The sequence below is a fragment of the Anabrus simplex genome, chromosome 1 (assembly GCF_040414725.1).
Source record: "Anabrus simplex isolate iqAnaSimp1 chromosome 1, ASM4041472v1, whole genome shotgun sequence".
NCBI lineage: Eukaryota > Metazoa > Arthropoda > Insecta > Orthoptera > Tettigoniidae > Anabrus > Anabrus simplex.
The window spans coordinates 630,925,081-630,952,108 of NC_090265.1; the positions used below are offsets into that span (position 1 = coordinate 630,925,081).

A 27,028-nucleotide genomic window follows, 5' to 3' on the forward strand; every position below is an offset into this window, starting at 1 on the left:
CCAGTACATAGTTTAAAAATTAAGCAATCAGTTACTTCAGCCTTTATTTCTAATGAGCTAACTACTGCTATTGGCCATGTTATTTACGCATGTATTACGAAAACATGTTCTCTTTTATTTCTAATTGTGCTCAGAGAACACCAGTCGACGAGTACTACTAAGCGACCCCGATATTGCCTTTGAGTTCAAATGTCTGCGAGAGAGCTCCCTAGTGAACATAGCGAAAAATCTATACCGAAGATGATCAATCACATTCAATATAATCGCTGGAGGGCATAAATATTGATAATGGAAAAAATTCTGCATGCTTAATCGCTCGTAATAAGGGATGCGTCAATTATCAGGTTTCTCACTGTTAACGAAGGATAGTACACAGCTTAATATAGGGATTTTCAAAGGACAGAAAAAGCTGTCATAACGGAGTTCTCGCTATACGCCGTACTCGCTATAGTGGTCTTCTACTGTATATATAAATCCAGGCCAGTAAGGTGAAATTTTGAAGTATGATAGGAAAGACAAGAAAGGACAGGACAAGATGAGGACGTCAGGAAAATAATTGCTAGGGGCTTTTACGTCGCACCGACACAGATAGGTCTTATGGCGACGATGGGATAGGAAAGGCCTAGGAGTTGGAAGGAAGCGGCCGTGGCCTTAATTAAGGTACAGCCCCAGCATTTGCCTGGTGTGAAAATGGGAAACCACGGAAAACCATTTTCAGGGCTGCCGATAGTGGGATTCGAACCTACTATCTCCCGGATGCAAGCTCACAGCCGCGCGCCTCTACACGCACGGCCAACTCGCCCGGTGGAAAATAATTGAGTAGATAAGCTTTCAGATAGAATGGAGAGAAATAAATAGACAATTTAGACATGTTAAGTGGATGGAAATGGGAAGGATACTAAAGCTGATGAACAATAGGTTGACCCAGACTAAGGCGGATGGACTAGATCAAGAACAGTATACGAAAACAAAGAATCTGAATTGGAATACACAAATGAGGAATAACTGCAGAACAGGAAAGTTCAGAAAATTCATCCACAGTGGGTTACAAGACATGTTATGTCTTTCAGGATTACCAATTCTATTTTCCTATTCCTGTACTTTCTGATGCAGTAGTAAAATAGTCCAGTCCAGACAAATGGTGGAGAATAATGGAACTGTAAAAAAAAAAAAAAACCTGCCAAAAAGATTTATAGTTTTATGAAGCATACTTTCTTGCCCTGCCGGCATTGCATCCATTGAGAACCTTCACCACCTATGGGCTTGTATGGTCAAAGTTAAGAAATAATTTAGTGAAGATTTACAAATGTCTGCATGTGACAAAGGGCTAAATTGTGATGTAGTTAAATGTTAATACCATCTTACAGTAAAAAATTGTTCATGAAAGTAATTTCTCATATTATAATAAAACATTATAGGTAATAAATTTCATATTATTCCGTATTGATGATGATGACGATGCTTGTTGTTTAGAGGGGCCTAACATCTAGGTCATGGGCCCCTATGGTACGAAATGAGACGAAATATGATTACAATTTAAAAGTAAAAAATTTATCCACTGACCAGAATTCAAAACGTGATGAAGCATGAAATGATGAATATGAATTTAAAATAATCAGTGGATCTGACGTGAAATGCCTCACCTTCACAGAAACAGTATTACTGACCAAGGGACTGTGTCCAAAGCCCAATCCTGAATCGATGATGCTTGTCTAAAGGGGTCAATATCCATGTCAACCGTTCCACATAATGGCACTTATCGCTAGTAAAGGAGAACCATGGTATTTCTCAAGTTGCAGTACTAATAAAAGGTAGCATAAACTCATGGTGTTCCAAACATTCTGGTACTACTCACAAGTATTGGACGTCGTACAGGTAACACAGACCTATGGTGTTCCTCACATGATGGCACAACACATAGGCAACGCAAACCGATGGTGTTCCTCACCTAGGTGTTCTAATCACGGGCACCGGTATTCCTCACATAGTGGGTACTAAGCACAGGCAATGCATACCCACGGTGCCGCTCATATAGTGGTACTAATCACAGGCAACACCCAGGCCCGTGGTGTTGCTCACAAGGGTACGACGCACGGGTACTGGAAACCCACAGTGAACCCCTCTCTGCTGCTACTAATCACAAACCTATTTCGTACCTAAATAGTGGTACTACTCACAAGTACAGGCAACCCATGGTGTTCCCCGCGTGATGGTACTAATCAAAAGTAGTTTCTTGGTTCTAATACAAACATCCCTTGGTCGCCCCTTTTAGTCGCCTCTTACGACAGGCAGAGGATACCGTGGGTGTATTCTTTGTCTGTGTCCCCCGCCCACAGGGGGTACATAAAGAGAAAGAAGAAAAAAGTAGTGATCCGTCACTTCGAAACATGAAGTAATGGACAAAGAAAGGCAAGGGCCACGAAGGGCGTGAAAATGAAAGACTATCTAGGCCTTGAATGCTCTAATACCGTCGGGGTCGGTAAAGAACAAAAGTTGACCAAGGGAGGTCGGACAGGATAGATGAAAGTGAGGAGCCTGACACAAGCAAGTGGAAGCAATGCCAGGACTCAGCTAAAGGCCCAGTGGTCGCCAACCCACGCTCCCAAGTCGAGAGCCCCTAGGGCCCCCTTTAGTCGCCTCTTATGTCAGGCAGGGGATACCATGGGTGTATTCTTCATCTGCGTCCCCCACCCACAGGGGGTAGCGTGTTTGGTCCACGAGAGGTATTTTATTTCCCTCAAGTCCGCCGGCAAGCCGGTGAGGACTCCCATATCCGCCACCTGGGACACTCCACATGGGAGTATTACCTCTCCCGCAGCTACGCCAGTGTAGTAGGTTCGTGGGATTCCATATTGAAGAGCAATATAATGTAAAACAAAAGCTAAATATTGAATTCTATTCAATACTATTTATTGTAAAATATATATATATATATACACACACTGTCTAAAACCGATGTTCAACCGGTCATGTTTAAACACTGCCGAGAGCACTGTTTAACCTCAAATGAGAGGAGTGAATCACAATCAGAGGTTATGTATCATGAAATATGGAATATGTATTATTTTGAGACGATTCTGGGAAGAAAGGTTAGTCCGACGGCCTCTCTGTGGAAGAGTACAATCATAATTTTATAGAAATATTGCACACGACAATGAAAGGAAAATTAATGGCTGCTCTAGAGAAGCAATAATGAAAATAATTTAAATGAACCGTTGAATGAAGAAAATGCAATGTACAAATTAGCATACAGTCATATAAGGAAGGAGAGAAAGAGAGAGCGGAGGAAATAGTTCCGGTCATTGACACGCTCCCCCTCCCTCCAATACATTATGTAACCGGCAGCATAGCGACAAGTAGCAGCTTGCTCCTTAAGGTCACTGACAGCAAGCAAAGGAGCAAGGACATGTTTTTATGGTTCAAACTAGTGTAATGTTATTTTAATTTGTGGATAAATTTGCTAACCAGCTGAAACTGAAGTAAAAATAAAAATATCTCTAAACGTTTGGTTTGATGGTTGTTTATTTTAAAGGAATTTAACGGTTAAAATGGCTAGCATGGTCAGACGGGATTAAGAGGAGATATTTCCGATTTATGTGAAAGGTCTCAGAAATATAGCAGTAAGTTAATCGACAATATTATTGGAATAAATAAGGTACTTTGTATTACAGATCAGAAACTTAAATATAATGTTTTCTTTTTTAGGAATTAAAGAAAGGAGAAATTTCAAGAAGAGAGCAGAAAATAATTTAAATTCAACATATTGTGACTCAAGAGATTTATTTTATGAATTGAAAATTATTCTATTTTAAAGTGTTTTACTAAATGACAAAGTAAATGTAAATTTAGACAAAAATTTTTTTTCTTTTTTAGATGTAAATAAGGACGTAAGTTCCAAGAGCAGAGCATTAAATTTTAGCGTACAGTGATATAGCGACTAATTTAATAGGTTTTATTTTACGATTTGAAATTTTCTATTTTAAAGTTTGTAATAAATGACATAGTAAGTAAGTTGAAACACAAAGAAATATTTTAACAATTTCAAGATTTATATATAATTGTTCTGTTGATAACTCTCTGTACAAATGTATCAAGTTCAAAGATTTAGTTTTCATGTTTTGGCACCGCTGAAGAAGAGAGTAGTTAGCTCTCAAAACATGTATGGTAATTAAGTATAATAAAATATGTAAAGTACTGACAAGGCGGAAAGGTGTTCTATAGAAATTCATCCTTCTTTGTCATTGTCCAAGTTTCTGTTCCGTCAGTTGTTATGGGTACGTAACACATCTTGTACATGGTTTCCTATGCTCCATTGGCACATTTTTGTCGCATGTTTCTTACACTATAATAGAAAGAGCTTCCAGCTTGAATTCTCTTACTAATTTCAGCATGCAGTCGAGCATTCTTCATTATTTCACACCTCCGATATTTGAACGTCTCCACTACTTCCAGGGGCTTGTCTGCAAGTCTAATCTGACCTTTTCCTTCTTTCTCCCCTCTAGTCATAAAAAGAGTTTTACTCTTTTCTACACTTATTTTCAAACCACATATTTCGATCTTCCCATTCCCCACATCCACCTGTTCTTGACCGAGCTTGATAGCTGCAATCGCTTAAGTGCAGCCAGTATCCAGTATTCGGGAGATAGTGGGTTCGAACCCCACTGTAGATGGTTTTCCGTGGTTTTCCATTTTCATACCAGGCACATGCTGAGGTTGTACCTTAATTAAGGCCACGGCTGCTTCCTTCCCAGTCCTAGCCCTTTCCGGTCCCATGATCACCATAAGACCTATCTGTGTCGGTGCGACATAACGCCAATAGAAAAAAGCCTGTCTTGAACATTCATGTCCTCTTCTCCCCAAATCACAATAACATTTGCAAATAACAACATGTTCATTTCTTTTTTTTTCTAAAATTTTAAGGACACTTCCTCTAAAGCATTGATACTGTTGTCATTATATGAATTTTTCATGTAAACAGTCTTATGTGGCTGAAGATGTTTATAATATACGAAACATGTACCACTTTTAACCAATAAGGTGCCTTGAAATAAGGTGGAAAATAAAAAAGACCTAGTTGTGATTCTGTGTAAGTGCAATACGGACCATGAAGCTGATTTGATGTAATATCCCGGCTTGACGAAAATAACAATACTTCTGGGCTACAAAATACAATAATTCATGCTTTAAACAGGATACTTCAAAGAAATCATATCTACTTATATCATAGGCCAATGACTTGTAGATGAACATAACAATCAAGAAGAAATCCATGTTAAACAGCAGCAGGCATGGCGAATATTAGTTTGGAGCATACACGACAGAATTTCCTTGATAAATTAAGCAGATATGCGATAACTTAAAAAGGCTTTACACAATAAAACTTGTGTAACACAACACAGGCAAGAAATATGATACACACTGCAAATCACACGCTAGTTCAGCTTTAAAATAATAGTTGTGACCTTTTTAGCTTCCTTTAAAGAGTCTTGAGAAAATGTTTTGTCATAACAGGAACCAGAACTCCTGGTCTTCAAAATAGAAATAGACTCCAGAGATTCATTGGACATGCATGATCTGAACTCTGTTCTATTTTTCTTCACAAGGCTAAAAACACGTTCACATTCTGCATTGCTTTGGGGTATGGTGGGAATAGAGAGCATTACTCTAGAAATTCGGTTATACTTAAGAAGGCCATCAGCTCCATGAATTCTTGATATTTGTGCCCAACTGGAATCACTTGCAACATCTTGATTTGCAGCTGAAGTGGCATCTACCTGAAGAACTGTGAATGCCTCTGAAGCTCATTCATCACCTCATCTGTGGTTTCATTCTCTTCATTGCATAACATGATAGGAAACTTTTCCGAGAAAAAACGAATGGAAGAAAACTGTGCATCTTCAATGCTGTCTAACCTAGCAACTTGAGCATGCTTTAACATAATCATCCTTGAGTGGAAACTTGTTGACAATGTAGTCACAGGCAATACAAAAGTAGATTCTCACTGATGAAAAGAAAAGGGACTTATCTGTATCCTGGAAATCATTCACTATGTCCGAAGTCTGAATGCCAATAACTCATCACTTAAATCGTTTCTTCCACCATGTGCAATATTAATATCACACTCCCATACCGTGCAAAAGGCAAATTTTTCTCCCTTTCTTGATTTTAGTATGCATGGAAAATCAAAAGAATATGATTCTTTAAATGTCTGAAAGTACTGTTTCTCGTTGGATTTATTCATGATAATGTACAATAGGAATGTAGCATATGAAAATGTCCAAGAACAAATGTCTAGATATGTACTGAAAATCGAAATGAACTTGATCACTGAACGTCACATAAAATTATAACAAACACTCAAGGCAGTCAAACACTTCATTAAAATATGTCAAAGCACACAAAGTCTTAAACCATTAAATGAACACGACGCCAACCTCGTCAACAAAGAATATGCACATGGTAAAAAAGCACACACACGCACGTGGAACGAATGTAATTCTTCTTCTTCTTTATAATTAAATGGGCTTTGCTAATAGCGGTATACCGTCACTGGAACGAATGTAATTAGTCCAACGAATACAGGAAACTGCGAAGTACGAAGTTATAACACAAAAACTCTAACAATTAAAATATGTCAAACTTAAAAGGCCAAAACTTTCAAAGAACACCAACTTTGTGAACAAAGAACAACACTCACGTGGTCAAAAATACCAATCATATCAAAGAATGAGTTATCGACTATCGTGGACTTTCCTTCGACCAAGACCGAGCGTGCTTCAACCCATGCAAACAATCGAGTGTAAGGAAGTGGAGCGATTATCTAATGTTTGTTTCAAATTTTTGTCCGCTAAGTCCGTCCTGGGCACCAAGGGTATCATTTCCCTTTGAAATTCTTGTATGCTTTTCTCCTTCAACTCCTATACTTTAATTCTTTTGTTTTAATAAAACATTATATTAATAAAATAAATTCTGAAGACAAACACAGTAAATTAATTACAGTGCATCTTTTCATAAGCCTGACTAATATTCTGCACGTTTATTAAATATAAATATGTAGGTTTCATTGACAGGTTTTATTAAATGGGTGTTCTTTTGTGTTGGGATCAGTTACCATCACCTTCTCACCAATATATCAAAGCACCTGGATTGCTAATAAAAGAAATGAAACAACTAGAACTATTTAATACGTTAGATAACTAAGAGCTACAGAAATTACAAATTACAACCTCTCCACCAGTACACATTCACAACATGAACCAAACCTAATGCTTTGTTAGGAGGGCAATCTATTTGAACATAGCAGTGTATGAAGAAGTGGAGATTTATTTTTTGGGTCATCATATTTGTCTGTTTCTTCTGTTGCTCCCTCTTCTGTCGTATCTCTTTTCAAGCTCTTTCTTGATATGTCACCAGTTTGTTCCTTTTTATTACTTATATTGATCAGGTGGGATCCTTTCTTCCAGTGTGTTTGTCTTATATTCCTAGTATTTACCACCTCTTTTCATCTTGATCTGTTTGTCTCTTCCTTTTTTCGATCTTTATCAATCTTTCTTTATGCTACATTTTTCACATACAAGACTGATCTGTAAAGACGGCCCCTCAATAAACATTGGTATCCACCCTCCTGATGAAGCTGGAGAGCCAAAACAAGCTCACAAGGGTCCAAAAAGAATCGTATATGGAAAAACTGGGGATGAGGGAAAACCCACCTCTTTGAAGACAGTAGTGTATGAAGATACACCACTTGTTGTTCTTTTGTGGTTTTATGTTTGTCCTTGTCTCCTCGTTCTGTTGCTCTCACTTCTCACACTGACCTGTCATTGTATTTAGCATACTGTATGTTCATTTTCAAGTTCCTGCCTTCTGTCTCAATTACAAGTGTGTATGGAATAATTCTGGCTACCTGAGCAGAATGTGGTGACTTCAGATGAGTACTAAACTAGTGCCAGCAAACCTTTATTATGGTAAATCAACATGCATTACACATTCATTTTTTTATGCCTATATTACATACACAATGAGGAAACAACATCAATAGGTTAAAAAAATAAGGTTATGCTAGCATTTTGTTTACTGAGGTTAATCTATGAATCAGTCAACAGAACTTACGGCAGTACAGGGAGTATGCAACATAGTAGTTTATCTTGCGGAACAAGTATCTGCTACAAGGCCTTAAGCAAAAGTAGAGTACGCACTGCACCAAATTGATGATCACACCAGAGACAAAGAACGTGATGGCAAGCAGCAAGTGAGCAACAGGTGAGCGCTTGATACGTGCTACAAGTGCCTCCATTTTACAAGTAGCTAAAACATAAAATTTTAAATTCTCATATGAGCATATGAAACAATACATATATAGAAGGACAGCAATAGAATCAAGATTACTTATGAGAAAATTTAAATATTACAATTACTTCTGATTTTCTATACAAAATGCATCTTTTACCAGTGATAATATTAAGGTGTGACATCCTCTTTTAAAAATATTAGAACAATCACTGCATTATTTGATCTACCAACAAAGTACAAACTTAAAATATGAATAAACTTTGAAACATTGTCCCAAATATTCTGGTTTCATAAGAGAAAACTTGTACACACAAAGAAGATTAGATCCCATGATCACTGTTAATGATAATTCATGAGTGAAGCTTACAGGATATAGAAACCTCACAAATTCAGAAATGGAAGCACAGAACTGGATTAAATTAGTTTATACAAAATATTGTTCATTTTGTTATAGCAAAAAAAGAACTCTTTGAAGGGAACTCTTAAATAATTTAATTTACATGGGGAGAGAGGAAGGAAGGAAGAAGAGGAGAAGGCTGCTATACAGCTGAAATTTAAAAAAATGAATATAATTCACATATCGATAACCTGTGTAAAATATCAATCTATAAAAATAGATGTATTATAGGCCTGCTGGGTGGCCCTCCTGCCCCTTAATGTTTCTGGAGATATGCAACCCAATGAACTCTTACATCACAGCCAACTTAGAACATTGGTACACAATCTTATATATTGCCAAAGCACAATATACCGAGTACTGTAGAGTTCATGCTAAAAAAAAAATAGATTAGATCATTAGCGCCAATGTTATTTCAATGATTTAAACCAGCGATTCTGAAATTGAGGTACGTGTACCTATGTACCCCTGGGGGTTCAATATGAACTTTCTTCTTTGATTATCTGAGGAACACAATATCTGATGCAGCACTACAGTACTTTCTAATGTTTGTAAGAACACTATGTAATATGTGACATTTTATTTTCTCGCTTGCAATCAAAGCAGTCTAGCCATGATTTGTTAAGAGTGGCTGAAAATACACAGTAGTTGTGAGTTTATAATTATAATGTGTGTGTGTGTACTTTTCTCACATCAACCAAGAGGAAGAAATGAATAATGATAGAATGCATTGAAAAGCAGACTTAAAACAGAAAGTATGGTTGCTTCTGATGAATACAAAGATTGTGAAAAAGTTGCAGAGCCAGCAGAAGCTGAATCCTTTTCTCATAGGAGTATGTGTTCTGAACCGAAATCTCAACATACTGTCAGAAAGTATGACCCTGCGTTCTTGTCTTTAGGATTTACTTATGGAAGAAGCGAGTCAAAACCACAACCCCTTTTTTGTTGTTTGCCATGAGGCTCTTTCCAACAATTCAATGAAGCCATCTATATCAAAAAGACATTTTCATACAAAACACAAGAACCTGAAGAATAAGTCACTTGACTTTTTAAAAAGAAAAGCTCATCTAAGGTAAACAACAGATTAGCTCATTTTCATCTGTGAATATGAAGGGTCTTGAAGCGTTGAAGGTTGGATTTTGATCACTACACTACCGATATGCTCGACTACAAGCGACCGGCACATTGCTGGCTCTGCCATAAAGACTACATACGTGATACTCGCTAGAAAAGTCACACTAAACTTGGGTCTTTCCACCTCGAAAGTTAACCCTCGACTGGCGTTGTGGGGTCTTTAAAGATACCAGTGACTTTGTACAGCCCTGGCGCTCCTTCCACATTCCATAGCTATCGCCTTTCACTGTAGCTGTCACTTAGTGCAAAGTCAACTGCTATCTTGAGTTGTAGCTTTTAGCAAATATTGGTTTTCTCAGGAATTTGATTTAAATATTGTGCAATGCCGTTTACGACCCCACAACAGCATTTGTGTTACGAAGTTTGCCGTGACTTAAAATTTTGTAAGTGTTCATATTTCATTCGAAGTGCGTGTTTGATACTTTTTCTTCGTGTAAGCCTTGCTATGGCTTCCATATCTCACCCTAGCATGTCAGTGTGTGATCCTAGGATCCCCGGATGCGCAGATGGCCTCTCGTGATTTTCTTCATCATCCTAAATATTTTTGGAATAAATTCTTTCATTGTACAGACATCGCTCAAAAACGACATGCCTGTCACTAGCTTTCAGTTTCTGAAAACATTGGACGGACAATTAACTGAACCCTACCTCAATGAAAGACTTGTCAATAACCAACTTCCGAAAGAACTGCGAAGGGTAGTGTCAAGAATTTTTAATAAGGAAACTGTTGCATAGGTGGAATCATCCAATCAAAACTCAAAAAGGAAGTGATGTGCACTGTGATTATTATATCACAATTTATAATCTCAGTGAATAAACAATATTAATGATATATTAGGAGACTACTATAACATAAAATATTCAATATTAAGATGATAAATGAGAATTACTTCTTAAATTTAATACCTTCAAATATTATCACAGACTTGTCACTTACCACTCCTCTTCCACTCCACACTGGCGCTCTTCGATTTGGGGGTGTAATGATGTACCCAAGTCTCATCACACGTGACTGTTTTGTCCAAAAAAGTGTCACCTTACTCTTTATACCATGTGAGAAGTATATGGGAAATTCCAACTCGCATAGCTTTTTGTTCTTCATTCGGCAAAAATGCCAGAATTTTGTCCTGCAGAAGTTCTTTTACATGCCATTAAATCTACCAACATGAAGCTAGTGTAATTTGAGTATCTTCAAATACCAACAGCCTGATAGGGACTGAACCTGCCAATGCTCTACCAGGTGAATCACTCACCCTGGCAATGGAGTAGACTGGAGAATGATCTTGGGTTTAAAAAAATAGTTACTCTTCTTCATTACGTTACAAAGTAGGGTAAAAATGATTGGACAATGTAATATGAAATTAATGGTGCAAGCCAATGATTTGATTTTGTGGAGAAATTGTGAAAAAGAAGTCCAAGAATGAAGAAATAGTTATACTATAGGCCTACAGACCTAAATTCATAACATGTGGAGTAAAGAAACCACAGTGAGTAAGAAGTTTCATTTAGTTAGGAGGAGTACTTTGAGAAAAGGTAAAAGTAAAATAAAGGGACAGAGAAGATGATGATGATGAAGCTTGTTGTTTAAAGGGGCCTAACACCGAGGTCATCGGCCCCTAATGGTACGAAATGTAATGACATTCCCAGAAACTAGTATTAAACAATAGTATTACTGACCAACAGACTGCTTCTGAAATGAAAAATGAATCGATGATGCTTGTAGTCTAAAGGGGTCCAAAATCCAGGTCATCAGCCACTCAAAATGGTATTTATCGCTAGGAAAGTAGAACCATGGTCTTTGTCATGTTGCGGTACTAACAAACAGTAGCGTACACTCGCGGTATTCCACACATTATGGTACTATTCACAGGTAATGTGATGCGCACATGTAACAGACATATGGTGTTTCTCACAATGTGGCACCATTTACAGGCAACGCAAACCTATGGTGTTCCTCACTAAGATTACTAACCACAGGGACTCTTACTATCCCGTGGTGTTCCTCACACAGTGCGTACTAATCATAGGCAAGGCAGACCCATGGTGTCGCTCATATAGTGGTACTAATCACAGGTACTGTAAAACCCAACCAAAAGCACACACTGTCGCTACTAATCACAAACCTATTGTGTACCTAACAGTGGTACTAGGTGCAAGTAAAAGCGACCCGTGGTGTTCCCTGCATGATGGTACTAATTACAAGTAGTCTCACGGTTCCAATTCGATCATCCCTTGGTCGCTCCTTTTAGTCACTTCTTACGACGGGTAGGGGATATCATGCGTGTGTCCTTTGTATCTGCGTCCCCCACATACAGGGGGTTGTGTGTTTGGTCTGCAAGAGCTATTTTATTTTGATCACGTCCACTGGCAAACCAGTTAGGACTCTCCTATCCGCCACCTGGGATGCGCCACGCCCCCTGCTATGCCAGCATAGTAGGTTCGTGGATGACAGAAAAGAGGCAAGGGATTTTTCCATCAGGATGTCTCATTTAAAGCAGAAAGGTCTCAAAGAATAGCAAATTAATTTTGTACTAGTAACTATGTACCCAACTTAATGTATGCACTGAAGATTTGGGTATGAAGGAAAGAAAGAAAGAAAGAAAGAAAGAAAGAAAGAAAGAAATAAGATAGGTCTCTGAAATGAAGTTTGTGAGGAGCAGAAATGAAGCGACAATATTGAACAATATTGGTGAAACAAACAAGTGAGAGAAAACCAGTAAGTTTTGACAATGAAGAGAAACCACCAAAAAGAAACTTTAGGGCCACTGACAGTGGGGTTCGACTTCTCCATCTTCCAAAGCAAGCTTACAGTTACTGTATACGATCCATATTGCACAGCCAACTAGTTTGGTTGGCAGAACTGGCTTGGGATACACCCTGATCTATCAGACAAAATAGAAGGTAACTGAAATGCAGGAATTAAAAAAGAAAAAGGAAAGAATAATGAAATTACTGAATCAATCATCACATAATAATAATAATAATAATAATAATAATAATAATAATAATAATAATAATATGTGTTACACATTCTGTTGATTACTTATTAAAATATACCCAAAAAAAAAAGTTCTGTAATGTAGCAGTAAATTTTTTTTTTGCTAGTTGCTTTACGTCGCACCGACACAGATAGGTCTTATGGCGACGATGGGATAGGAAAGGCAGTGGCCGTGGCCTTAATTAAGGTACAGTCCCAGCATTTGCCTGGCGTAAAAATGGGAAACCACGGAAAACCATCTTTAGGGCTGCCGACAGTGGGGTTCGAACCCACTATCTCCCGGATGCAAGCTCACAGCTGCACGCTCCTTACCACACGGCCAACTCGCCCAGTAGAATGAGAAGAAAGGTGAAAGGACTATTATAAGAGCAATATGGCTTTTGAAATGGAAGATCAACACAGTCACTAGATCAGTCTATAGTATGAGGCAAGTAATGGAAAAATATTGGGAATATGGATGGTGATGACTGATGACATTTCTTGATTTAGAAAAGGCTTAAGATAGTGTAACCAGAGCAAAAGCATGGAAAGTAATGCAACAGAAAGGATCTGAAAATCAAATGACAAATATATGCAAGGAATGTACAAAAATTGTTGCAACAGTGTCGGGAAAACAGAGTGGTTTTGGAATGAAAGTGGACTATGACAATGAAGTGTGCTGTCCACCACTGTTATTCATAATGATTACCAGTATGGATGAAATTGTGAAAGAAACAAAGGTAAAATATGGGAACAGGGAGCTGAAGGTAATGCCATTTGGAGATGGTGTGATGTGTGGAGCAAACAGAGAAAGTAAAAGGGCAACTCGACTTGCTGAGTGAAGTTATTGAAAATTATGGAATAAAAATCAGCGTGAAAATGAGTAAGAATGGTGTTGTCTACAGGAGTAAGGGAAAAGAAAGGAATTATGTAAAGGGGAAACCTTCAATTGTTGAAAGCTTCAATTTGGGAAGTGATGGAGATCGGTAAAAGGATTTAACATGGACATGCACTTTACCAGTGTGTGAGAAACCTGGTGAGGAGGAAGGAAGAACCAATGAAGTGTAAACACGTGATTTGTAACATCTACTACAGCCCAATACTGACCATATGTAGTAGAGACCTGACACTGTCAAAAAGAAGAATGAAATCCACACTAACGAAATGAAATTTCTAAGAAGTGTGATAGGAAAGACAAGAAAGGACAGCTAGGAAATCAGAGTGGAAAAGCTTTATGACAGAATGGAGAGGGATAAATTTAGATGGTGTGGACATGTTGATTGTTGTTTAAAGGGGCCTAACAGCTAGGTCATTGGCACCTAACAGTACCAAACTATAATTAAAACAAAAAAAATGTATCCACTGACTAAAATCTAAAACAAATTATGTTGAAAAATGATAGTGAATCCAAAAGGATCAGAGGATCCAATTCACAATGCCTCATATTCTGAGATGATTCTTGTTGTCCAAAGGGGTCCAAAATCCAGGTCACTGGCCCCTCATAACTGTACTAATTACCGGTAAAGCAGACTCATGGTATTCCTCCCTTAGTGGTACTAATCAAACGTAATGTAGACCCATGGTATACCACAAGACAATGGCACCACTCTCAGGTAACACAGGCTCATGGTGTTCCTCACTTGGTGGTACTAATCATGAGTGGACATGTTAAGAGGATGGAAGAGGGAAGGATACCAAAGCAGATAAAGATGGGAATGTGCCATAAACATTCCAACCAATGTGAGCTGGACAAAAGAAATTGATGATACATACAGTACATAATCTTCTACACTAGTGTCCAAAAGTTAAGCATAATCACTAAACGAGGTCATACCGCCTGATATTGTCAGACGGCTTGCTGAACAAACGGAAGTTGACTCGCACACCATATGTCGCACAACTTGTAAAAAAACAAAACAAAACAAAAAATCCAGTGTCAGAAAGGTTCTGATAGCTAAGGTACACCTTTGACAACAACTAACAAAACTTGGCAAAGTCTTCCACAACAAAATATGTTGTTAGTAGGGTGTATGGTTACCCTAACAGCCACACATGCTTCGCAGCGACATGGCATGCTCTCTATCAGATGGTCCAAGAGCTCTCGTGGCAGTCGATCCCATTCCTCCGACAGCGCAATGCGAAGGTCTTGGAGGGTCCTTGGTGGAGGCTGGCAGGATGAAATTCGCCTCCCCAATGCATCCCAGGCATGTTCTATAGGATTCAGATCCGCAGAACTCGCTGGCCAGTCCATGCAATGAATGTTTTCCCCAACCAGAAATTCATCCACAAGAGCAGCGCGATGCGGTCGGGCATTATCGTCCATTAAGAGGAAGTCAGGACCAACCGCACCTCTGAGGAGTCAAACATGTTGTTTCAGTACCTCATCCCTGTATTTCTGAGCGGTAACAGTGTTCCTCGGACCACCCATGAAGATGTGCAAGTTCGTACGGCCATTCAACATGATGCCACTCCACACCATGACTCCACCGCCACCATACTGGTCCCATTCCACGATGTTCCTGTGGTTGTATCAGCTACTCTGTTCTCTCCAGATTAATGTGTGAAGGGAATCGTTCTGCAAACTGAAGTAGGATTCATTTGTGAAGAGCACTTGCCTCCATTCATTCATGGTCCAGTTTCGATGCTGATAGCTCCACAGTAAACGGGCCCATCTCTGTGCTGGAGTGAGCGGGACGCACATCACTGGACGTCTGGCAAACAGCCCTGCTGTTCTGAGCCTCCAGTACACAGTTTGCCGGGAAGTGGCAACCCCTGAGACAGCTGCAAGCTTCACCGACAATTGTCTTGCAGGTGCACTCTGATTTTATCGAGCGGTTAAGGCCAGATATCGGTCCTGTTGTGGGGTGGTTACCCTTGGTTGACCTGGTACTGGCCTACGACTAACATCTCCTGTGTCTCGAAATCGTCTCCAAAGCCTGGAAATGATACTTTGTGGCACATTCAAGAATACGGCAACTTCGGACTGTGACTGGCCTGCTTCCAGGCGGCCGAGTATTCTACACGGCAAAACGGGGTCCAAATGGCGTTGTCGTGCCATTATGTTGTCATGTTTACCACGAGGCTACACTCCGCACACTATAACAGGGCAAACACGACTGAGGGAATATGGGGCGCAGGCACTGGCTGTATTTACCTTGCGGTTATGCCGCTAGTCAAAGCAGGGAACACGCCTTTCCTAAACTGTACAGAGTGAACATGTAAGGTTGGTAGGTGCATATGTCGTGCGATTTGCGGCCTATTTCCTGTTTCCCTGCTTACTCGTAACTTATGCTTAACTTCTGGACACTAGTGTATTATGATAATTCACTGATGTAATGACAACATTGACTTTTTGCAAATCAACAGATTTTTAAGTCTGTCTGTCTCTCTTTCTGTACCCTTCACAGGGTGTGGTGACCTGTCATATGTGGTTGCAAAGTTTTTGCCATGCTCTTCTATCTTGTGCTAGATGCATCACTTGATTTAGAAACCTTCCAACCAACTCCATCTGGTCAATCCACCTTGCTGGAGCCCTTCTTTGGGTCCTTTTTTCCGTGCACTTTGTGCTCTACGATCAGCTTTCCCAAAGCTCCAGTCCTCCTTGATATGTGGCCAAAGTACCTCAAAACACGCCTGACTAATCTTCACGAGCCTCTGCTTGACCCTGAGCTCTTTTAGGACAGAAGCATTCGTCTAGTGCTCGGCCCAGGATACATTTAGAACTCTGCGGTATACCCATATTTCCACTGCTTCAATCTTCCTCTTGTCGGCTTTATTAATTTTCCAGGTTTCACCTGCTATGTGGCATTGGGGAAAACCAGAGCATTTAGCAATCTCAGTTTCGTGTTAGTGATGGCTCTGTCTTTCCAGATCTTGGTCACCTTCCCCGTCACATTACGTGCCACTGAAAGGAGTCTCGTGATCTCAACCGAGCAGCCCCAATGGCTTGTTATCAGGGCTTTGAAATAAATGAATCTGCTCACCACCTCAAAACTTTCTAATTGTCTCAGGTGTGGCCAGTTGTTTGCCCAGTCCACAATCATGACCTCTATCTTGCCAACACTGATATCCATTCCACACTCCCCACTAAGTATGAGAAACTTACTTCCAGAAAAGTTAAAATTATAAGCTAAATCTGTCACTTGAAATGAGGTTTTGTTACCCTTAACAGTTATAGTGTACAGGAACATGAAAACAAAGAATATTCAGGGAGGAAAGCAGAAGAATTACAGCCTATTTCATTCATTTTGGGAATAGAGAGTTTTGGAAAAGGAATCAAAATAGGATACATGAAGAGGGAATTATAAACCTTTTAACTTTTTAGCCATATCAGGAGATGATTTGAAGGCATTGCTGTACACCGATGTGTGCTGAACACAGTCTGCATGCTATGCATGAAAACAGACAAGAAGATGAATTTAACAAATGTAAAACAATGTAAAGAAATAAATGAATACTGGATTAATGCCACTATATATATATTTAATGAAGCCAAGCTTTCAGCCAAATTGCATTGGCCTTCATCAGGGCACGTTAAGTTCTGCCTCAGATAGTGAGCAAAGAAATTTGAAGGAACGTGGAAGTCATGACCGTGCTATCCATGGCCTAACCCACTAATTTGACTCAAGGATTGTCGTGCTGTGATTCACCGCCCTCTGTCGACAGTTTCGTGACTGCGTCCCGCTGTTCCATGGTGGTATTATGCATGTATTTCTGCAGTACAGCTCTCCATGTATTTGATAATTTGAAGCCGTCTTCCCTGTTGATGTTATCTGGACGCAGCTCTCTCTCTATGGCTTCCCTTACCAGTCAAGCATATAAGTCTTTTACAGGCGCGATGACCTTTGCCTGGTCAAAGAAGATTCCATGGTCTGTACCTACTGTAGAAATGTTCTGCTATGGCAGATTGTCTTATGGCATTCTCCATGGAGGATGTAAGAGTGACATTCTTTACCGACCTGATGTGTTCTTTCACCCTGGTGCTGACAAGCCTTTTCGTCATGCCAATATATGAGCAGACACAACCACATGGAACTTCATACATGCCCAGTGTTTCAGTGTGTTTTTTTTTAATGGTCGAAACAGGGATTTGAGCTTCCAGTGGTGAAAACAATCACAGCACGATGATCCTTGAGTCCAATTAGTGGGGTAGGCCGTGGATAGTACGGTCATGACTTCCACGTTCCTTCAAATTTCTTTGCTCACTATCAGAGGCAGAACTTAACATGCACCGATGAAGGCCAATGCAATTTGGTTGAAAGCTCGGCTTCATTAAAATAAATATATATAGTGGCCTTAATCCCTTTAATCCAGTATTCATTTATTTCTTTACGTTAATACAATGAGCCACGAAAACCTATGTTCATTACTTAAATGTAAAACGAGTTTATTGGAATGTATTTATATACGGAAATACAAAACATCATTCAAACACAGGGATTTGAGGAACAAGAAAGGAAACCCACATGATCAGCATGGTTGGAGGACCGGAGACGTGCACAATCATTGAAGATGAACTACTGGGCAAAAAAGAAGGTTGAAAAATGTTGATCCCGCGTGGTTCTAGGTGACCCATTTGTGAAGAAGAAAGGCATATAAACAGTTATGAAAATTAACTTGAAGGATTTTGAAAAAAAAAAAAAAACCTCAGACATGTAAGAAACTTCTGAAACTTTATACAAGTTACCCACATAAAAATTTTAGTGATTATTTTTACGTCCCAAATACTTTTATGGTTTCTAGAGATGGAATGTTTACAAGTCATTTTTTGCAGTACCTGAACAGGAAAAATGGACAATAATGCAGAAAAAAAGAAAAAAGTTTGAAATCCACTTTCTGCAGTTTTAATCTGTTAAAAGGACAGATTTGTGGAGTACTTTTAAATTGTAATGTTCCATTTTTATTTATATTACATGTGCAAACATACTTTTTCCAATGAAGCAGCCCATAATTGTGGGAAGTAAAAATATATTTCAGTAGATGGCGCTGGTCTGCATGTTGCTCCTACGAAAACTTTCCACTAAGTTTTGGTAGATGACTGCAGGCATTTTCCTCAATTCCTCCTGTAAATGTCGCACAGTTCTGTAGCCGTTTTGGAGCGGTCTGGCCTGGCTGTTAACGGATCCCAGAGATGTTAATTTTGGTTTAGACCAGGGCTTTGGGCTGGCAATTTGATTTCATTCGCTCCCACTTCGACAAATTGCTTGGTTATGACTTTCAATTTATGAATGGGTCTGATAATGCCTGACAGGCTTTGGCATTTGAGGACTACAACCATTGGACCCCAACCAAACCACCATAAACAGGCCCTCACCACAATGCCTCCTCCACCAAATTTCAGTGGGAACAATGTATTCTGGTAAGTAATGCTCACCCGGCATTCACCACGTCCGTAAACGTCCCAGACTGCCACAATATGTATCGTGATTTATCACTCCACTGTTCTGAAGTTCAAAGGCACCATTGTAATCAGTGGCAAATGTTCAGTTTACAGTAGTAGTTCTTGGTCTATGTGCAGCAGCTCGCCCAAAGAATCCAAGTACAAACACCTCCCAATGAATGGTATGAGTACTGGCATTACTTCCACATGTGACTTAAAAGTCTATAGACAGTTGTTAACGAAGCTTTCTGGTTTTACTTCACTACACATTGAATACATTAACGGTCGTATCTGTTAGAATGTTTTAACTTCTCTGGTTGAGGTGGAGTATTTATAACTTCCTGGTGTTTTCATTTCACCACATCACTCACCTCTTGAACATGGTATCTGAGACTTGCCAGAAATCTCACAGATGGAATGACCGAATTTCTGGGTACCGATAATCCTGCCCCTTTCAGTCTCACCGAGCTCTCGTCGTACATCCATTCAACCGCTGTGAACCACAACATGCTTGAGTGATATATTGGATAAGTCTACTTTCCTTTCTGAGGGTAACCAGTCATTAATAGTGTAAAGTTTCCTTACCCAGATCGCGAAAGACAGGTTGAAGATCTAACATTGCTTGGCTCGGATGACGTCGCAATGCACGAAATAACAGTATAAAGATAATTTAAAAGTCACCACCTTATCAATACACAGATTTATTTACTTCAAAATTGGTAAATTAGGTCAAGACCGGTTTCCCTGCTTGACAACACAAATGGAGTAGCTCGGTTTATGCTATACGATATTTAAACAAAGGACATCCTCCAATGGTGACCTTTAGAAGAGCCGAATATTAACTGAGAGCAACTTTGAGTCAAACAAGAAGACCTTGTATGAAAACTGCTAAATATAAGAGTTTTACTCCACTGAGGCCATGGTGAACAAGACTTGGGCGGATACAAACCAGGCGCTGCAACACTTTGTGACCTCAATGGCTGTGCATGGATTCCATCACAGGGTTTGCAAATTGAAGTCTTTCCACGACCCAAGTAAAATGTGCTTGTGAGAACTCTGCGATAATCATTGTGATCGTCATCACGTTGTTAATTGCAAAAAACTAACTAAGTTGCTCATTGCGTTCTGTACGTCTGATTGTCTTTAATGCACAATTTGTGCACTATAATAATAAAAAAGTTTTGCAAGAATTAGTAACACTGTTTCAGATTATATTTAACATTAGTACAACTTTCTCACCAATCTTATCTTCACAACTGAGTGTTGCAATTACCTGAACTTGTCATGAGTGGCACTATTATGGTCATGGCTGAAAAAAAAGTTTTAAAAAAAAAAATCTTGGTTTCTTTGGTTTAAACTAGATTTAAATTCAAATATTTAGCTTAGACCTAATTTAAATCTGAGGCAACTTATTAACTATCTGGCCCTATGCTCATTCTCACCTTGAAGTAATAAGATGTGCTCTTGCTCAAAATTATATTTTCTGAAAAATTAAATCCCTAATCACAAATTATGGTATTTTATTTTGAGAACTCCCATCACCAGTGTGCTGACTTAACAGATACTATATGTCACTTTAATATTACAATGTTAATAAACTAATCACAAAATAATTAGTAACTTCTTATTAAATTAATACTAAAGCAATATTAAAACAAACTTTCTGTTCAGTGGGTTTACATTTTCACTTCAATGTTAAATAGGTAATGCTAACCCATTAGACAAAGGGATTCTTTCCATACTTCCTGAAGAAGCTTGTGATGTAAGCAACTCTTCAATTATGGGAAAAACAGTAATTAAATTCATCAATGTCATTCTCTTTACTTTTCCCCTAAAATCCGGCACATGTGCTTGAAGATTAAATGGGAGAAATTTCCAAGTACAAATCAAACAAGTTATTGAAAATAGTATTTCCACTACATCTGCACCTCATTGTTGACACCACCCTATTTTCATTTAACCTACTGTACATACAAACACCATTTAAATTGCAAACATTAAAAAAAAAAAAATGCAATCAACTATTTACATAAATCCATTCATTCTAGAGCATGCTCACACCAGCTCTTCCTACCCCATGCAATTGAATCCCTTTTTAAAACTAGGAAAAGTTTTTTGTAATAGCTCACAATAAACTTCAAAAGAAGTGTTGATAGATGAAAGTGTCTCTGTGGAACTTCAATGTCAATCTTAAGAATGATGAGCACTGTCTTACCTACAACCGGTACGAGAGCTTATACAGGATTACTATAAGCGTATTCTACTATTAATCACATTATACAACACAAAAAGATAAGCTTCAATTGGTATGTTCAGAGACAGGTCATCTCATAATCTACAGACCTTCAGACTGATCAGCTGATCAACGCGATACTGAAGAAAGCTAAACCAAACGTTAAAATTAAAACAAGACTTCACTTCACTATAAAATTTAAATGTTAAAGTGCAAAGAATTTCCTAATTACACGTAGAGAATAACTATATTATGAAGACAGTAAAGTGGGTTTGGCCAAGGAATGGTCAAAAGTGTAGTGTTTATTATGATAAAGACTAACACTCACGTATTAAAGCGATCCTATCGGCCTTCCTAGAGTTTAAAAATATATATTCCCAAACATTGGTTTTATCATACGAATTATCTGGAATGTATACAGTGTAATCAATATTAATTGAAGAAATAAAGGGTAAAATTGAAAATACAACTTCTAATGATGATATGACGGTTTTCCCGTCGTTATTGTTTTATCAGTGCTGCCCTCTTACCTCAATGCTGCAGCCAGTATTGAAAAATGAAGAAAAAGAAGAGCAAAGAGCGAAAGTGAGCAAATTTCGCGACACGTGTTGTGCCTGCTGTTGTCGATGTCAAATTAATTTGCGCGATAGCTAATGGTACGTCTGCTACCCAATTGGCCTTTGGTTTGTTCTATTTGACAGTTCCTGTGTGAACTTAACTGGAGAATTGATACAGCTCTTTAAGCGGTATGTGACATCATTTATGATGTATCAGATAAGTACCATATCGTCGTTGAAGAAACAAAACCTGAAATGTCACAATACACTTCCTATCTGTTATTTCCCTTAAGACTGGCCATGCCTCCCTATCACATCTGGATTTGCAGTTCATCAGAACAATTTTCGTTGTGTTCATTTTCCTATGCCAATATGTAAAGGAAAATGAACCTTACTGAAACGTACTATAGGGATGTGTGTTTTCGTGACGTATTTACACACTCCTTCAGTATAGCCTACTGTATTTAAGGTTCATATTTGGTGCTATTCTTCTAAGTGCAAATAAGGTTCAGTTTCCTTTACACCTGCGCGTAGGAAAATGAACACAACGAACATTGTTCTGATGGACTTCATATCCATATGTGACTGGGAGGCGTGACCAGTTTTAAGGGATATTGTCTTTTCACCGACGATTTTCAGGATTGTAGGGCATGTTGTTTCCAACATGACATTAATGTTTTTTCTTTACGATGAAGCCTGCTTAGGACCACATTTCTGTTTCAGTTCATCCTTCCTTTTTGTTTCCTCCTCCCGTTTTTCCTGTATTCCTTCATATTTGCATTATGAATCATTCTTCTCTCCTCAGACCACTTTGGAATGGGTTTCCTTTTCATTCTTCCATTCTTAAAACTTTCTTTTAAAAAATCTTTCTATAGTTTCCTCTTCTAATTTTATTTCTCTCTAAATCTTTCCTGACCTCTTGTATCCAGCACGTTGTTGACTTTTTCTCCCAAAGGTTCTTTAATATCTATTTTGTCAAGCTGTTATCCATTCTATAGATAAGTTCAACAAATAGCAATCTCCTTTTAATTGTTTCTGTTATATTTTCTATGTTCTGGTACATTTCCTTATTATTTTGACATTTCCATTGTTCTGTTGTTTTCATTCGATCTAAGATGTTTCTTCTTTCTAGTACTTCCAGTTTATCTAAACTGTAGTTCAAAACTAGACATTCACATTCTGGTTTCACCACTCTATTGTAGTTCCTTATTGTAAGAATTTTACATATGCATTTTTTGTTGAATTATTTCTCCCAGATATTTGAATAGTTCATGTACAAACCAGTACGTCTCTGTATATTATTAATGTACCAGTGAACGAACATGGGTTAGGGGTAGCATGTTTGCCTCTTACCCGTAGGCTCCGGGTTCGATTACCGGCTAGGTCAGGGATTTTTAACTGGATCAGAGGGCTGGTTCGAGGTCCACTCAGCTTGCGTGATTATATTTAAGGAGCTATCTGATAGTGAGATACTGGCCCTGGTCTAGAAAGCCAAGGACCGAGCTCGATAGCTGCAGTCGCTTAATTGCGGCCAGTATCCAGTATTCGGGAGATAGTAGGTTTGAACCCCACTGTCGGCAGCCCTGAAAATGGTTTTCCGTGGTTTCCCATTTTCACACCAGGCAAATGCTGGGGCTGTACTTTAATTAAGGCCACGGCCGCTTCCTTCCCACTCCTAGCCCTTCCCTATCCCATCGTCGCCATAAGACCTATCTGTGTCGGTGCGACGTAAAGCAACTAGCAAAAAAAAAAAGAAAGCCAAGGTGCGGCCGAGGGGATTCGTCACACTGACCACACATCATCTCATAATCTACAGACCTTCGGGCTGATCAGCGGCTGGTCGCCGGGCCAAGGTCCATCAGGGCTGTTGTGTCGTGGGGGGGGGGGGGGGAGGGGTGAACAAACAAACAATAATAGGTCTACATTGGTGAAGTAATTATATACTACTCCCTTAAACAACAAATTAATAAATTAAATTATTCAAAATTTATGAACTTAAACATAGATGACAAAAAATAACTAATGCCAGTTTTCAGCTCATCACATCATCTGTAATTGGGACATCCTTTAGGTGATAAATAAATATATTCTAAAAATATTCTATTCCATATTCAGCTACATATTATCATGGATAACCACATGGTCATTAACCCTCTTTGGACCTAGGTTAGACTGTTTATCTCCTAAGACCCCCAGACAGCCGAAAAGTCTCCAACTAGGGACACTTGTAGCTGGAATACATAGCACTTGCTTTGTTACGATTGCTCATCATCATCATCATTGTTGACTATCTCCAGTTGCCCGGGTGTGGTGTACAAGCCTCTTCTATCTTTGTCTGTCTGTGAACCACTCTTCTCTCATAATCTTCTCCCAATTTTGTCCTATCTCTTCGACATCTTACTTCACCAGATCTGTCCATTTTCTGGTCTTTTTCCTTTTACTTCCCTATCATATTCCCTTCTTGCAGTCCTGCTTGCACTCATCATTCTTACATGGCCAAACATCTTCAGTCTTGCTTTCTGAATTCTCTGTAGTAGGGAGTCTCCTATTCCCACCTCCTCTCAGACATTTTAATTCATGAACTTGTCCTTCCTGGGGTATGAGAAGGGTTATGGGGAGGGGCATTCTGGGAAATGGGGTGGCCTAGGGAGCGGTGATAAGGGAACAGGGAACTGGAAATCAAGTAGGGATGACATAAAAATGTTAGTGCTCAACCGTAGAAGTATTGTAAAGAAAGGAATAGAATTAATTTAATATATATCTACTTACTAGGTAATTGTAATAGGAGTTGAATCATGGCTGAGAAATGATATAATGGATGCAGAAATTTTCTCACAGAACTGGAGGGTGTATCGTAGAGATAGGATAGGAATGGTAGGAGGGGGAGGATTCATTCTGGTGAAAGAAGAATTTGTAAGCTACGAAAAAGTTAAAGATGACACACATGAAATTTTAGATGTAAGGCTCATTTCTAAAGATAATAGGCAACGTGATGTCTTTGGAGTGTACAGACCGGGAAAGGGTAGCGCAGACGCTGATTCAGAATTATTTGATAAGATAATCAGCTATGTGGGAAACGATAAGGAAAGGAACGTGATTGTAGCGTGTTATCTCAATTTACAAGTAATCTTGAAAGAGTTTACTTGATCTCGATTTACCAAATGTCAATTGGGAAGGTAATACTAACAACAGGAAGCATGGCCAACAAATGGCAAATAAGTTAATATGGGAAGGGCATCTGATTCAGAAAGTGATGGAACCAGCTAGAGGGAAGAATATTCTGGATGTGGTGCTGGTAAAACCATATGAGCTCTATAGAGAAACCGAAGTAATAGATGGTATTAGTGATCACGAAGCTGTTTTTGTGGTAATTAAAAATAAATGTGAAAGAAAGGAAGATATTAAAATCAGGAATATTGGGCAGTACCATATGGCTGATAAAACTGGCATGAGGAAATTTAAAAAAAGAAAAAAATGAAAATGAAAACTGCCATCAATCAATCAATACTGATCTGCATTTAGGGCAGTCACCCAGGTGGCAGATTCCCTATCTGTTGTTTTCCTAGCCTTTTCTTAAATGATTTCAATGACATTGGAAATTTATTGAACATCTCCCTTGTTAAGTTATTCCAATCCCTTCCTGTAAATGAATATTTGCCCCAGTTTGCCCCCTTGTATTCCAACTTTATCTTCATATTGTGATCTTTCCTACTTTTAAAGACGCCACTCATACTTATTCGCCTACTAATGTCATTCCACGCCATTTCTCCACTGACAGCTTGGAACATACCACTCATTACTAATCATCACTCTCATTTTTGATCCGTATTGAAAACAGCGATCTCACTTAGTTTACAAAAGAGTACATTTATTGTTCCACCTATTCAATACAATCAGTACCACGTTATGTGGTTAATTAGACATAGAAAATCTGAATATTATGGGGACATGTTTTGCCCTTCTTATTGGACATCATCAGCCATATTAATTTAATCTTAAAACAAACATTGTTTAAAGGACAATGACATTTATGAATTGTAAAAATTGAACTGTGGTTTCTTATGATATTTACTTTACAGAATAGTGGTTATAAAATATGATGTTGGGACATACAGCACATGCTAAAATTATTGTAAACTAATTTAAAATCTTGTCTAAAGAAAATTTGTGTCAATATAAAGTTCTAAAAACTGCATATGTCTGGTACTGAAGTGGATCCTCTTCGTTATTTAAACTACATTCAGACGTATCCTAATTACAATACCGGTACCGTATGTCACTACTAAGCACAAACAGAAATTGAAATAGGTAGTTTGAAATTTGCATGAACTACTGTACTCAAAGATTATTAACAAAGATAAATGCTTAGACAGATTATTATCAGTACTATGCTGTAATAGATACACACACAAAGATACACACGAATATAGCAGGTAAGATAGTGTACAATCTAAATATACCGTATCTGCACTACAATTCTAAACTGAAATGTGGTTACATGAATTTTACCGCTGGTGAATTACTATTATCTTCCCTACTATGTGGGACAGAGAATATAAGTGTCCTTAAATGCCGAAAAATAAGAGGTTGTCTACAATAATTTCTGTCAAAACTATGTTGGGGGGCTTGAACTGCAATGTTATTACGATAGGCCCTACAGGATTTTTCTTTATTTCTTTCTTGAAGATGTTTCTTTGGCTTTAAGAGGAATTTAATTATTAACTTTTAATCGATGTAACTTGTGGAAAACTGTAAATAAAAATGTAAACAGACTCTGGGATGGGTTTAAAGCAATTGTCGAGGAATGTGAAAATAGGTTTGTACCTTTAAAGGTGGTAAGGAAGGGTAAAGATCCGCTATATTATAACAGAGAAGTAAGGAGACTAAGAAGGAGGTGCAGGTTGGAAAGAAATAGTTAGAAATGTCTGGAATTAAGGAGAAATTGAAGGAACTTACTAGGAAATTGAATCTAGCAAAGAAGTCAGCTAAGGGTAACATGATGGCAAGCATAATTGGCGGCCTAGTGAAAAATGGAAGAGTGTGTATAGGTACTTTAAGGCAG

At 38.6% G+C, this 27,028-nt stretch overlaps 2 protein-coding genes across 9 annotated transcripts in view; one reads left to right on the forward strand and one right to left on the reverse strand.

Moving 5' to 3' along the window:
- Nucleotides 1–22,024, reverse strand: part of LOC136857228 (1-acyl-sn-glycerol-3-phosphate acyltransferase gamma) — a 128,598-nt gene extending 106,574 nt beyond the window's left edge. The window contains exons 1-2 of one of the 5 annotated variants that reach the window (XM_067135707.2): nucleotides 21,940–22,024; nucleotides 8,110–8,304 (exon numbers count right to left, since the gene is read on the reverse strand). In XM_067135707.2, the coding sequence (XP_066991808.2) occupies nucleotides 8,110–8,293 (184 nt within the window). In that variant the 5' untranslated portion in view covers nucleotides 8,294–8,304; nucleotides 21,940–22,024. The other 4 variants (XM_067135703.2, XM_067135705.2, XM_067135704.2 and 1 more) reach the window with 4 other exon arrangements.
- TyrRS (Tyrosyl-tRNA synthetase) overlaps nucleotides 21,970–27,028 on the forward strand; it is a 151,951-nt gene continuing 146,892 nt past the window's right edge. The window contains exon 1 of one of the 4 annotated variants that reach the window (XM_067135701.2): nucleotides 21,970–22,065. In XM_067135701.2, the coding sequence (XP_066991802.1) occupies nucleotides 22,063–22,065 (3 nt within the window). In that variant the 5' untranslated portion in view covers nucleotides 21,970–22,062. Of the gene's footprint in view, nucleotides 22,156–27,028 lie in introns of all 4 variants that reach the window. The other 3 variants (XM_067135700.2, XM_067135702.2, XM_067135699.2) reach the window with 3 other exon arrangements.